The 14,991-nt window shown below is 43.0% G+C and overlaps 1 protein-coding gene across 1 annotated transcript in view; it reads right to left on the reverse strand.

Moving 5' to 3' along the window:
* LOC139263240 (ufm1-specific protease 2-like) overlaps positions 1–14,991 on the reverse strand; it is a 97,338-nt gene that overhangs the window by 66,221 nt on the left and 16,126 nt on the right. Inside the window, exons 2-3 of the mRNA XM_070879007.1 lie at positions 11,764–11,842; positions 8,045–8,222 (exon numbers count right to left, since the gene is read on the reverse strand). Coding sequence (XP_070735108.1) covers positions 8,045–8,222; positions 11,764–11,842 — 257 coding nt within the window. The remainder of the gene's footprint in view (positions 1–8,044; positions 8,223–11,763; positions 11,843–14,991) is intronic.

Genomic DNA, 14,991 nt, shown 5'->3' on the forward strand with positions numbered 1-14,991 from the left:
TTTGGTCACCTTACTTAAGGAAGGATATACTAGCTTTGTAGGGGGTAGAGACGATTCACTAGGCTGATTCCGGAGATGAGGGGGTTACCTTATGATGATAGATTGAGTAGACTGGGTCTTTACTTGTTGGAGTTCAGAAGGATGAGGGGTGATCTTATAGAAACATTTAAAATAATGAAAGGGATAGACAAGATAGAGGCAGAGAGGTTGTTTCCACTGGTCGGGGAGACTAGAACTAGGGGCCACAGCCTCAAAATACGGGGGAGCCAATTTAAAACCGAGTTGAGAAGGAATTTCTTCTCCCTAGAGGGTTGTGAATCTGTGGAATTCTCTGCCCAAGGAAGCAGTTGAGGCTAGCTCATTGAATGTATTCAAATGATAGATAGATAGATTTTTAACCAATAAGGGAATTAAGGGTTATGGGGAGCGGGCGGGTAAGTGTTGCTGAGTCCACGGCCAGATCAACCATGATCTTTTTGAATGGCGGAGCAGGCTAGAGGGGCTAGATGGCCTACTCCTGTTCCTAATTCTTATGTTCTTATGTAAAAGTGAGTTCTCAGGTGAGTGTACAGTCCAATACAAGAATTCCAGTTTCTGTAACAGGTGGGACAGACAGTCGTTGAAGGAAAGAGTGGGTGGGAACTCTGGTTTGCCGCACGCTCCTTCTACTGCCTGCTGTTTTCTGCACAGTCTCTGCGACGAAGAATTGGCTCTTCCTCCACTTAGGGCTTTGCCCAGGGATTCCCAGGTGTCGGTGGGGATGTTGCACTTCATCAAGGAGGCTTTGAGGGTGTCCTTGAAACGTTTCCTCTGCCCACCTGGGGCCATATAGGAGTTCTGAGTATAGCACTTGCTTTGGGAATGTGGCCCGCCAAACGGAACTGGTTGTGTGGTCAGTGCTTCGATGCTGGGGATGTTGGCGCGTCGATCCTCCCAGGGGATTTGCAGGACCTTCCGGAGACATCGTTGGTGCTTTTTCTCCAGCAATTGAATGTATCTGCTGTGTATGATCCACGTCTCTGAGCCATACATGAGTGCGGGTATCACTACAGTCCTGTAGACCATAAGCTTGGTGCCAGATTTGAGGGCATGATCCTCGAACACTCTCTTCCTTAGGCGACCGAAGGCTGCGCTGGCGCACTGGAGGCTGTGTTGGCCCTCGTCATCGATGTCTGCCCTTGCTGATAGTAGGCTCCCGAGGTATGAAAAGTGGTCCATGCCGTTGATTTTGATGACCGGGGTGCACGTGCTGTGTAGCGGGGTCAGGTTGGTGGAGGACCTTTGTCTTACAAATGTTTAATGTAAGGCCCATGCTTTCGTACACCTCGGTGAAGATGCTGACGATGGCTTGGAGTTCAGCCTCCGATTGTGCGCTGACGCAAGCATTGTCCGCATACTGTAGTTCGATGACAGAGGATGGGACGGTCTCACCAATAACCTGTCAATGGGAATCAAGGAAAAGGCTTTACACTGGCTGCAGTTTATATCCAATACAAAGGAAGATGATTGTAGTTGTTAGACGCAGGTCATCTCAGCCCCAAGACATCGCTGCAGGAGTTCCTTAGGGCAGCATCCTAGGCTCAACCATCTTCAGCTACTTCATCAATGATCTTCCTTCCATCATAAGGTCAGAAGTGGGGATGTTTGCTGATGATTGGAATAGAATGCTGTGCATTCATAAAACCTCAGATAATGAAGCAGTCCATGCTGAGATTTAAAACTGAGAAGAGAAGAAATTTCTCCTCATCGAGGGTTGTGGATCTGTGGAATTCGCTGCCTCAGAGCTATGGAAGCTGGTACATTGAATAAATTTAAGACAGAAATAGACCGTTTCTGAAACAATAAGGGAATAAGGGGTTATGGAGAGCAGGCAGGGAAGTGGACCAGAGTCTGTGATCAGATCTTGGACATAGAAAACATAGAAAATAGGTGCAGGAGTAGGCCATTCGGCCCTTCTAGCCTGCACCGCCATTCAATGAGTTCATGGCTGAATATGCAACTTCAGTACCCCATTCCTGCTTTCTCGCCATACCCCTTGATCCCCCTAGTAGTAAGGACAACATCTAACTCCTTTTTGAATATATTTAGTGAATTGGCCTCAACAACTTTGTGGTAGAGAATTCCACAGGTTCACCACTCTCTGGGTGAAGAAGTTTCTCCTCATCTCGGTCCTAAATGGCTTACCCCTTATCCTTAGACTGTGACCCCTGGTTCTGGACTTCCCCAACATTGGGAAGATTCTTCCTGCATCTACCCTGTCGAAAGCCATCAGAATTTTAAACGTTTCTATGAAATCCCCTCTCATTCTTTTGAACTCCAGTGAATACAAGCCCAGTTGATCCAGTCTTTTTTGATAGGTCAGTCCCGCCATCCTGGGAATCAGTCTGGTGAACCTTCGCTGCATTCCCTCAATAGCAAGAATGTCCTTCCTCAAAACTGTACACAATACTCCAGGTATGGCCTCACCAAGGCCCTGTACAACTGTAGTAACACCTCCCTGCCTCTGTACTCAAATCCCCTCGCTATGAAGGCCAACATGCCATTTGCTTTCTTAACCTCCTGATGTACCTGCATGCCAACCTTCAATGACTGATGTACCATGACACCCAGGTCTCGTTGCACCTCCCCTTTTCCTAATCTGTCACCTTTCAGATAATAGTCTGTCTCCCTGTTTTTACCACCAAAGTGGATAACCTCACATTTATCCACATTATACTTCATCTGCCATGCATTTGCCCACTCACCTAATCTATCCAAGTCACTCTGCAGCCTCATAGCATCCTCCTCGCAGCTCATACTGCCACCCAATTTAGTGTCATCCGCAAATTTGGAGATACTACATTTAATCCCCTCGTCTAAATCATTAATGTACAATGTAAACAGCTGGGACCCCAGCACAGAACCTTGTTGTACCCCACTAGTCACTGCCTGCCATTCTGAAAAGTACCCATTTACTCCTACTCTTTGCTTCCTGTCTGCCAACCAGTTCTCAATCCACGTCAGCACACTACCCCCAATCCCATGTGCTTTAACTTTGCTCATTAATCTCTTGTGTGGGACCTTGTCGAAAGCCTTCTGAAAGTCCAAATACACCACATCAACTGGTTCTCCCTTGTCCACTCTACTGGAAACATCCTCAAAAAATACCAGAAGATTTGTCAAGCATGATTTTCCTTTCACAAATCCATGCTGACTTGGACCTATCATGTCACCTCTTTCCAAATGTGCTGCTATGACATCCTTAATAATTGATTCCATCATTTTAACCACTACCGATGTCAGGCTGACCGGTCTATAATTCCCCGTTTTCTCTTTCCCTCCTTTTTTAAAAAGTGGGGTTACATTGGCCACCCTCAACCCCATAGGAACTGATCCAGAGTCTATGGAATGTTGGAAAATGACTGTCAATGCATCCGCTATTTCCAAGGCCACCTCCTTAAATACTCTGGGATGCAGTCCATCAGGCCCTGGGGATTTATTGGCCCTCAATCCCATCAATTTTCCCAACACAACTTTCCAACTAATAAGGATTTCCCTCAGTTCCTCCTTCTTACTAGACCCTCTGACCCCTTTTATATCCGGAAGGTTGTTTGTGTCCTCCTTAGTGAATACCGAACCAAAGTACTTGTTCAATTGGTCTGCCAGATCTTTGTTCCCCGTTACGACTTCCCCTGATTCTGACTGCAGAGGACCTACGTTTGTCTTTAGTAACCTTTTTCTCTTTACATATCTATAGAAACTTTTGCAGTCCGTCTTAATGTTCACTGCAAGCTTCCTCTCGTACTCTATTTTCCCTGCCCTAATCAAACCCTTTGTCCTCCTCTGCTGAGTTCTAAATGTCTCCCAGTCCCCGGGTTCACGGCTATTTCTGGCCAATTTGTATGCCACTTCCATGGCTTTAATACTATCCCTGATTTCCCTTGATAGCCATGGTTGAGCCACCTTCCCTTTTTTATTTTTACGCCAGACAGGGATGTACAATTGTTGTAGTTCATCCATGCAGTCTCTAAATGTCTGCCATTGCCCATCCACAGTCAACCCCTTAAGTATCATTCGCCAATCTATCCTAGCCAATTCACGCCTCATACCTTCAAAGTTACCCTTCTTTAAGTTCTGGACCATGGTCTCTGAATTAACTGTTTCATTCTCCATCCTAATGTAGAATTCCACCATATTATGGTCACTCTTTCCCAAGGGGCCACGCAGAACGAGATTGCTAATTAATCCTCTTTCATTACACAACACTCAGTCTAAGATGGCCTCCCCCCCTAGTTGGTTCCTCGACATATTGGTCTGGAAACCCATCCCTTATGCACTCCAGGAAATCCTCCTCCACCGTATTGCTTCCAGTTTGGTTAGCCCAATCTATATGCATATTAAAGTCACCCATGATAACTGCTGCACCTTTATTGCATGCAGCCCTAATTTCCTGTTTGATGCCCTCCCCAACATCACCAATACTGTTGAGGTCTGTACACAACTCCCACTAACGCTTTTTGCCCTTTGGTGTTCTGCAGCTCTACCCATATAGATTCCACATCATCCAAGCTAATGTCCTTCCTAACTATTGCATTAATCTTCTCTTTAACCAGCAATGCTACCCCACCTCCTTTTCCTTTTATTCTATCCTTCCTGAATGTTGAATACCCATGGATGTTGAGTTCCCAGCCCTGATCATCCTGGAGCCACGTCTCTGTAATCCCAATCACATCATATCTGTTAACATCGATTTGCACAGTTAATTCATCCACCTTATTACGGATACTCCTTGCATTAAGACACAAAGCCTTCAGTCTTGTTTTTTTAACACCCTTTGTCCTTTTAGAATTATGATGTAGTGTGGCCCTTTTTATTTCTTGCCTTTGTTTACTCGGCCTTCCATTATTGCTTTTTACCTTTCTACCATCTGTTTCTGACTCCATATTACTTCGCCTATCTCGCTGCATAGGTTCCCATCCCCCTGCCATATTAGTTTAAACACTCCCGAACTGCATTAGCAAATGTTATCCCCAGGACATCAGTTCCAGTCCTGCCCAAGTGCAGACCGTCCCTTTTGTACAGGTCCCACTTCCCCCAGAACTGGTTCCAATGTCCCAGGAATTTGAATCCCTCCCTCTTGCACCACTGCTCAAGCCACGTATTTATTCTAACTATCCTGCTCCGGATCAGCCATGGCGGAGCAGGTTCGAGGGTCCGTATGGCCTACTCCTGCTCCTATTCTTATGTTCTTATGCCCACATGCAGCAGGACCTAGATGACATTTAGGCTTGGGCTGATCAGTGATCATCTCCAACAAGAGAATCTAACCACCACCCCTTAACATTCAACGGCATTACCATCTCCGATTCCCCACGATCAACATCCTGGGGGGTTACTATTGACCAAAAACTTAACTGGACCAGCCTCAAATATAGTGGCCACAAAAGCAGGTCAGAGGCTGGGTATTCTGCAGCGAGTGACTCATCTCCTGACTCCCCAAAATCCAGAATCTACAAGGCACAAGTTAAGAGTGTGATAGAATACTCTCCACTTGCCTGGATGAGTGCAGCTCCAACAAAATGCTCAACACCATCCAGGACAAAGCAGCCCGCTTGATTGGCACCCCAGCCACCACCTTAAATATTTGCTCCCTCCACCACCAGCGCACCAATGGTGCAGTGTATACAGTCTACAAGATGCAATGCAGCAACTTGCCAAGGCTTCTTCGGCAGCAGCTCCCAAACCCACAACCTCTACCACATAGGAGGACAAGGGCAACACACCCATGGGAACACCATCACCTGCAAGTTACCCGCCAAATTACACACCACCCTGACTTGGAAATATATTGTCGTTCTTTTATCATCGCTGGGTCAAAATCCTGGAACACCATTCCTAGAAGCCCTGTGGCAGTACTTTCATCACACGGACTGCAGCGGTTCAAGGTGGCGGTTCACCACCTCCTTCTCAATGGCAATTATGGATGGGTAATAAATGCTGGCCTGGCCAGCGACCCCAGCAACAAATTAAAAAAAGCAACTGTGTTTCTCCTTAACTAATCAGATTGAAGAAGAATTGTTCATGAGCTGCACAGAGTCTGAACCAGGCAAGCGTCAGTTAGAATATTTCATTCAATGTCAAATCAGATACAGAAAGCAAAATAAAGGGAGGGAAAGAAAGATTGAATTAAGGCAGAGAGAGATAAAAGAGACAGAAATAAAAAGTTTTTAAAGTTATTTAATTTGTTTTAAATATCCAACAATTAAAATCTGAAGGAATGAGACTCCATTTTTGTAAAAGTTATTTTTCAGTGCCAGAGATGTTGTTTGGCTGTAATTAAGACTTATCACGCTGTTAAAAATGTACTTAAACTGGAATGGACAAGCCCTAACTTTTTCTGGCGAGTTTTATGGATATATAATCACGCAAGTACAGCAATTTAAAGCCGTTCCATGTATTTCAATGCCAAGTTTCTCAGCGAGATACCATTATTGTGCAGCTTCTGGAGGAACAGGGTAAATTGGACACTAATTTCCAGATTTCTGTCAATAGATGCCCTGCGACAGCAAAATTTGGCCCAATATATTTTTACTCGCAGGTTAGCAGTCTAGCAGGGGAAGAAAAAGTTCTATTTCTACGAACACTCCCTCCCAACTCAAAAAAATTTGACTCCAATTTAATTTTAGTTTTTGTTAAGAATCCTACTAGTGTAAAAGATGGTGTTATTGCAATGTTTGGTTGTTGAGTTTCCTGTGGGGGTAGGGAGGGTAAGCTGGTGATTACCAACCAAATAATTCCGAACAAATTTAGACAGTACAGAGGGTGCTACAGTGCAGTTTCTTCACCTCTGGAATGTGGTTTGAATTAGTTTCATGTTTTACCTGTAAAACAGATTGTTAACAGAGCAAGTCAGATCCCCTTCATGAAGAAGGAACAGAAAAAAACAATAAATTTGAATGTGGAATTTCTTTACTCAACAGAGTTAAGACTGGATTTATTTGTCTAAAGTTTTAAATATATTTTCAACCATAGTAGCTACCTGTTTTTCATCAGGCCAGCCAGAATTTTGAAATTGCTGCCAAATGTTAGCAGTAATACGGTGGCTGTTTTCTTCAATATTTCAAACCAGATCACACTATTACTCAGCACAGCTATACACACACAAAGCACAGATTATTTTGACTACCAATCAACAAGTAATTGAAGCTTCATTGAACTTTTTACAACAAAAAACAGACCTTAATGGCCAAGGTCAGGAAACAGCAAAAAATTGTCCAAGCAAGCGGCTTTGCTTTTTTCATTCGTTTGCCATTCAACATGTCACTAGACTTATTTAGCATATTGCTACCTATATTCCAAAAGTAAAATCACAACAACAATTTGCATTTATATAGCACCTTTAACATAGTAAAACATCACAAGGCACTTCACCAGAGCGTTATTAAACAAAATTTGACACAAAGCCACTTAAGGAGTTATTAGGACAGGTGACCCAAAGCTTGGTCAAAGAGGCAGGTTTTAGGGAGCATCTTAAAGGAAGCGAAAGAGGCAGAGAGGTAGGGGCTTTATGGAAGGAATTTCAGAGCTTTGGCCCTAGGCAGCTGAACACAGGGCTGCCAAAAGTGGAGCGATGAAAATTGGGGATGCACAAGAGGCCAGAATTGGAAGAGCACAGAGAGCTCAGAAGGTTGTATGCCTGGAGGTGGTTACACAAATAGGAAGATACACAAGCCAATAAAGGTGATGTTAGACAATACCATTCTTGTATGATACTTGTAATTCATCATCTCAAATTACTGATAACACCACCTGTAACATATTTGTAAGTACTTTACTGTTATACAGCTTAGAATATTATATAGCTCAAAGACCCTCAAAACAAATTCCAAAATTGGAAAGATAAAACCAGTATTTGAAAAACTAGATATGCAACTGAAATGGATATTGGAAATTTAACATGCACACCTTAAGCGTTAATGAAACCTTAGTGACAATCAGTGCTGGCCCCAAAAACGTGCCCCAATATAGTACTGAGGTACTTAACACATTCCATTCTGCTACTTACGGAACAAATTTTAATATGGTTTTGCAGGTAGCAGTCTCGTTCATAGCTCCAGGTTCTGTGCTGCTGCGGGATTTAGGCCACATATATAGAGAACTGTCCACGCCAAATAAGACGAAAGTCTGTGAATTCACCTTATTAATGAGATTCTTAATGGCTTCTGAAAGACTTGCTTTAATTTCTTTTTCAGATTTCAATGAAGAAAAAAAAATACATATTAGAAATGCTGTAGACCCCATTATTCACACTTACAGCATGTATTTCATAGTGTTTCTGTAAATGATAAACATCAACAACTATTTGTATTTATATGGCACCTTTAACATAGTAAAATGCCCCAAGGTTCTTCACAGGAACGATAGCAAACAAAATTTAACATTCTAGCCACATAAGGAGATATTAGGACAGATGACCAAAAGCTTGGTCAAAGAGGTAGCTTTTGAGCAGCATCTTAAATGAGAGCTATAGAAGCAGGGAGGTTTAGGGAGAAAATTCCAGAGCTGAGGGCCGAGGCAGCTGAAGGCATGGCCACCAATGGTAGAGCTATTAAAAATCGGGGATGCACAAGAGGCCAGAATTCAAGGAGCGCAGAGCTCTCAAAGGGTTATAAGGGCTGACGGAGATTAGAGATAGGGAGGGGCGACGCCATGGAAAGATTTGAAAATAAGGATGAGAATTTTTTAAGTCGAGATGTTGCTGGACTGGGAGCTAATGTAGGTCAGCGAGTACAGGGGTGATGGACGACCAGGACTTGGTGCGAGTTAGTGTACAGGCAGCAGAGTTTATGATGAGCTCACGTTTATGTGGAATGGGAGGCCAGCCAGGAGAGAATTGGACTAGTCAAGTCTAGAGGAAACAAAGGTATGGATGGGGGTTTCAGCAGCAGATGAGCCGAGGAAGGTCACAGTCGGGTGATGTTATGGTGGCAGAAGTAGGCGGTCTTGGTGATGGAGCGGATGGTCGGAAGCTCAGATACGATACCAAGGTTGAGAACAGTCTGCTTCAGCATCATACAGTGGCCAGGGAGAGGGACAGAGTCGGTGCCTAGGGAACGGAGATTGTGGCGGGAATCAAAGATAATGGCTTTGGTCTTCCCAATATTTAGTTGGAGGAAATTTCTGTTCATACAGTATTGGATGTCGGACAAGCAGTCTGACAAATCAGAGACAGTGGTAGGGTTGAGAAAGGTGGTGGTGAGGTCGAGCTGGGTGTTGTCAGCGCACATGTGGAACGTGAAGTACTTTTGGATGACGTTGCCAAGGGGCAGCATGTAGATGAGAAATAGTTAGGGCTTATCATGCTTACATATCTATGCAAGTAGCAAATTAGATTTTTCAGAAAAATCACGTGTGCAACAAGCTAAGAGGCAGTAAGGAAGAGAGCAGCAAGGTCATAAGGGTTGATAGTCTGGAAAGATATAAAATGGAGCTAAAAGCCTGTGACAAAATAGGAATGTCTATCATTAGCTTTTATAATTTTAAGTAGATAGATTTAAAATGGGAGGCTGCGCGTTTCATTAATAGAACAAAAGAACATAAGAAATAGAAGCAGGAGTAGGCCATACTCCTGCTCTGCCATTGAATATGATCATGGCTGATCCGATCATGGACTCAGGTCCACTTCCCTGCCAGCTCCCCATAACCCTTTATTCCCTTATCAGTTAAGGAACTGTCCATCTCTGTCTTAAATGTATTCAATGACCCAGCTTTCACAGCTCTCTGAGGCAGCGAATTCCACAGATTTACAACCCAGAGAAGAAATTCCTCCTCATCTCAGTTTTAAATGGGCAGCCCCTTATTCTAAGGTTATGACAAAATGCTGAACAGATATCCCATTTGCATGAATTAGTTAGTCAGAGAGCATGCTTAAAATGTTAATGGCTTCAGCTTTTGACAGACTATATAATTTCTAGTTGTGATCATGTGTGAACAGTCTGGAGAAAAGTGCTGAAACTAAACAATTACTGCGGTCCACTCTCCCATTATCTGCTAAAGTGTGAAGACTTGGCACTCGCCTTTAAGTCAGAGGTTTAGGCCCCATTCCAGAAATGTAGGTTGCCACTACAGTCCAGTATGGTTTCAGATAAGGCGTTAAATCAAGACCCCATGGCACTATTCAAAAAAAGAGGAGTATTCTTCCAGTACCTTGGCCAACACTTATCCTTTAATCACTAAAACAGATTATCTGGTCATTTAACTCATTGCTGTTAACGGGGCCTTGATGTGCACATATTGGCGTCTGATTACCCTACACTACAGTGAATACACTTGAAAAGTATTTCATTGCCTCTGAAGCGCTTTTAGCATCCCGAGGACGTGAAAGTCACTATACAAGTTCTTTCTTTCTTTGATTAAAAAAAAGTTTTTTTTTTTTACAACAGAACAATTCCACCTGTAGAATGCTATTCACTTCCACTAGTGTTTAATCTGGAAAAGGTATATTAGGCTCCATAGGTGCATGAGACTCACATATTCTATGTGCAACATATTATCCTGAAAGAAATTTCGAAACTCTGGAGACCGAGAAAAGAAAATACTCAGTCGATTCACCCAAAGATGCTAACACAGGTACATTCAAACAAACAGTAAAAAGACAGCTTTTTGAAAAAGGTATATTAATACCGTGTTAAAGTATTCAATATGCTGCTATTTCATATTTGCCAATAACCATTTACTTTTGTGTATCATTTTATTTTAAAAAAAACAGTAATTTACCCTGGATAAACTGATGTGTATGACACTTATTGTTCAGTCTGACAGAAGTAGTAATAGGTAATCAATTTGTCATGATGGGGATTAATGTTAGACTGGGCTACACAGCAGAAAATTGTTGTGCAGCCATTTACACAAGGTTAAAGTGTTAGCAAAAAGCCAACAATGCAACAAGGCCATCTTCATCTGAACATTTCTAATTATTTATTTTAAATGACAAGTTAAAATGTTTGAGTCGGTGCGTCGCATCCTATGTCACTTGGTCTTCCAAGTCTGTACATTTCACCCTTTGTTCCACTAAAAGTGGCAGAGTCCTCAGTAGGTGTTAAAGAAATTCTGAAGACGGGTCCTCACCCAAATTGTGAACTTGTCTGCTCTCTCCGGAGATGCTAATTGACCTGCTGTGTGTTTCCAGCATTTTTTGTTAAAGGAGTTCAAAATGCTGTTGGCGGCAAATCTGGGGGAGTTGAAATATTAAAAGGGAAGAGCTTGGTAGATCAAATGGATATTTCTTGTCTTTGACTTCTTGTTATGTTCTTATGAACCAGGCACCTGCTGAATTCCCAACCTCACCTGATCGGCCATGACTGGCATTGATCCAGCGCCTTGTCAATCAAACAATCAAGTCAATAACATGATTAGATGCAACCAAGAAAACCAGTGGCAGGAATAGAACCTTCATGCGATTATTATTGGGCAATGAGATTGCTAGACTGTCACTCAATTGCATAGGACACATGATCATTGTTGACAAATGAGATTGCTCATAAGGACAACTTTAAAAAATACACAGTATGTGAGCTAAAAACTTTGAAAAATGACTAGCCAAAGAGATTGGAATTCCCCAGAACAGCTGGTAGTTCGAGTGATAAATAACGTTCTTATCACACAAAATCTTAACACCTAAGAGGTGTTAAAATTCTAGATTTTTCAATGATACAAAAAAAATTCTCTGTTGAAAAATTAATTTATTTAAAATTTTGAAATGGATCTAATAAGTCATTTACTCACCACCTTCTTTGTTGATGGCTCCATCCAAATAAAGTCCCCCCCTTACTCGAAACAACAAATCTTGGGCATCAAGTGGCAGCTGAAATAAATTGATTGAAACAAAAGTAATCTATCTGTCTATATACTTTATTAAATTTTCTGTGTTTCACATTCCTTATTTTGGCATCACCTTTCTCTGAATGTTTTGCCTACAGATGCACACTTTGACCATTAGATGTAGCTTCATAAGCTTCTCCTGTTTAAGGAAGCCAGCTTCAGTGTTTCTCGAGTTCAAAGACCTTCTTGACAACACTGGGTATGTTATTTTTGAGAATGAGAAACTTATGTTACAGAGAAGATAGACTTGTATTTATATAGCTCCTTTCATAACCACCGGACATCCCAAAGCGCTTTACAGCCGATGGAGTACTTTTTGAAGTGTAGTCACTGTTGTAATGTAGGAAACGCAGCAGCCATTTTGCACACAGCACGCTCCCACAAACAGCAATGTGACAATGACCAGATAATCTGTTTTTTTAGTGAAGTTGATTGAAGTATAAATGTTGGCCAGGACACTGGGGATAACTCCCCTGCTCTTCTTCGAAATAGTGCCATGGGATCTTTTACATCCACCTGAGAGAGCAGACGGGGCCTCGGTTTCCCGTCTCATCCGAAAGATGGCACCTCCAACAGTGCAGCATTCCTTCAGTACTGCACTGAAGTGTCAGCCTAGATTTTTGTGCTCGAGTCTCTGGAGTGGAACTTGGACCCGCAACCTTCTGATTCAGAGGCGAGGCTGCTACCAACTGAGCCGTAGCTAACACTCAATTTATATCATTTGGTATAGCTGACAAGGGGAAGTTTTATGCACTTCTGGAAGTAGAGCGATTGGTGGATTTAATGTGGAGAAAACGACAGCTCAGGTCCTTCACACTTAGTGACTAAATTGGTGCTGAGGCCTCAACTATTTACGATCTATATTAATGACTTGGATGAAGGGACCGAGTGTAATATAGCCAAGTTTTCAGATGATACAAAGATGGGTGGGAAAGCAAATTGTGAGGAGGACACAAAAAATCTGCAAAGGGATATGGACAGGCTAAATGAGGGGGCAAAAATTTGGCAGATGGAGTATAATGTGGGAAAATGTGAGGTTATCCACTTTGGCAGAAATAATCGAACAGCAAATTATAATTTAAATGGAGAAAAATTGCAAAGTGCTGCAGTACAGAGAGACCTGGGGGGGTCCTTGTGCATGAAACACAAAAAGTTAGCATGCAGGTACAGCAAGTAATCAGGAAGGCAAATGGAATGTTGGCCTTTATTGCAAGGGGAATAGAGTATAAAAGCAGAGAAATCTTGCTACAACTGTACAGGGTATTGGTGAGACCATACCTGGAGTACTGCATGCAGTTTTGGTCTCTGTATTTAAGGAAGGATATACTTGCATTGGAGGCTGTTCAGAGAAGGTTGGCTAGGTTGATTCTGGAGATGAGGGAATTGACTTATGAAGATAGGTTGAGTAGGTTGGGTCTATACTCACTGGAGTTCAGAAGAATTGGCTCAATGTTCCTCAGTGATTTGCACCGTTTTTTTTTCGAGCGAACTGCTCTTTTTGGCCCAAGTTGAAAAACCACAGTTTCCCCAATCAATTTGCACCAGTGTAACTCAGTTAGTTACGATTTTTTTTAAGTTAGTTTTTTTTTTCAGCCAAAGGGGGCATAACCAGCCATCTATGCCAATTCTGGCAATTTAGGGAATTTTGGCCAGCTGAGAGTTACTCCAGTTCTGATTAGGCCAGCGTATGTGGCCTCTCCAGAAAACCCTTTCCTAGAGTTAAGGAAATCGGCGCAGGCAAGGAAAACGGCACAGTGAAAGAATTGAAAAACACATAGCAGCAACTTACCTCCAACCGCGCCAGAGGCCAGAGAGAGAGAGAGAGAGAGAGAGAGAGAGAGAGAGAGAGAGAGAGAGAGAGAGAGAGAGAGAGAAAGAAAGAAAGAGAAAAAGAGAGAGAGAGAGAGAGAGAGAGAGAGAGAGAGAGAGAGAGAGACTTACTCTGACACCGAGTGTCCCAGGGACCGACAATGGGATCAGACTGGGACACTGGGGGCCGAAAATGGGATTGGACCATAGAAACATAGAAATTTACAGCGCAGGAGGCCATTTCGACCCATTGTGTCCGCGCCAGCCGACAAAGAGCGACACAGCCCTTGGTCAGCAGCCCAAAAGGTTACATATAATCTCATGAACAATGACGGAAAGGTAAAGCCCAACAAGTCCGCTTCACACAACTGCGACACCCCTTACACTAAAACATTCTACACTCCACCCCAACCGGAGCCATGTGTTCTCCTGGGAGAGGCAAAAACCAGATAAAAACACAGGCCAATTTAGGGGAAAAAATCTGGGAAAATTCCTCTTCGACCCATCCAGGCGATCGAAACTAGTCCAGGAGATCACCCTGGCCGCATTCTATTCCCTGCAGTACTTACCATTATATCTGCGCCGTCCAACAAAAGATCATCCAGTCTAATCCCAATTACCAGCTCTAGGACCATAACCCTGCAGGTTACTGCACTTTAAACGCCCATCCAACCATCTCTTAAAAGTGGTGAGGGTTTCTGCATCCACCACTCTTCCAAGCAGCGAGTTCCAGATCCCCACAACCCTCTGCATAAAGAAGCCTCCCCTCAAATCCCCTCTAAACCTTTCACCAACCACCTTAAAATTATGCCCCCTCGTAATAGACCCTTCCACCAATGGAAATAGACCCTTACTATCCACTATGTCCAGGCCCCTCAATATTTTGTACACCTCAATGAGTTCTCCTCTCAACCTCATCTGTTCCAATGAGAACAAACCCAGCCTATCCAATCTGTCCTCATAACTAAGATTCATTCCAGGCAGCATCCTAGTAAATCTCCTCTGCATTCTCTCAAGTGCAATCACGTCCTTCCTATAATAGTGACCATAACTGCAGGCAGTACTTCAGCTATGACCTAACCAAAGTATGATACAATTTAAGCATAACCTCCCTACTCTTATATTCTATGCCTCAGCCAACAAAGGCAAGCATTCCATATGCTCTCTTAACCACCTTATCCACCTGGTCTGCTACTTTCAGGGATGGACACGATTTAAGGATTAATGTTTTAGTTTCCTCCCAAAAGAGTTCTGTGCACTCCAAGGTCCCTTTGTTCATCTACACTATTAAGTGGCCTACCGCTTAATGTGTATACTCTTTCA

This window comes from Pristiophorus japonicus, chromosome 1 (genome assembly GCF_044704955.1).
Source record: "Pristiophorus japonicus isolate sPriJap1 chromosome 1, sPriJap1.hap1, whole genome shotgun sequence".
Lineage (NCBI taxonomy): Eukaryota > Metazoa > Chordata > Chondrichthyes > Pristiophoridae > Pristiophorus > Pristiophorus japonicus.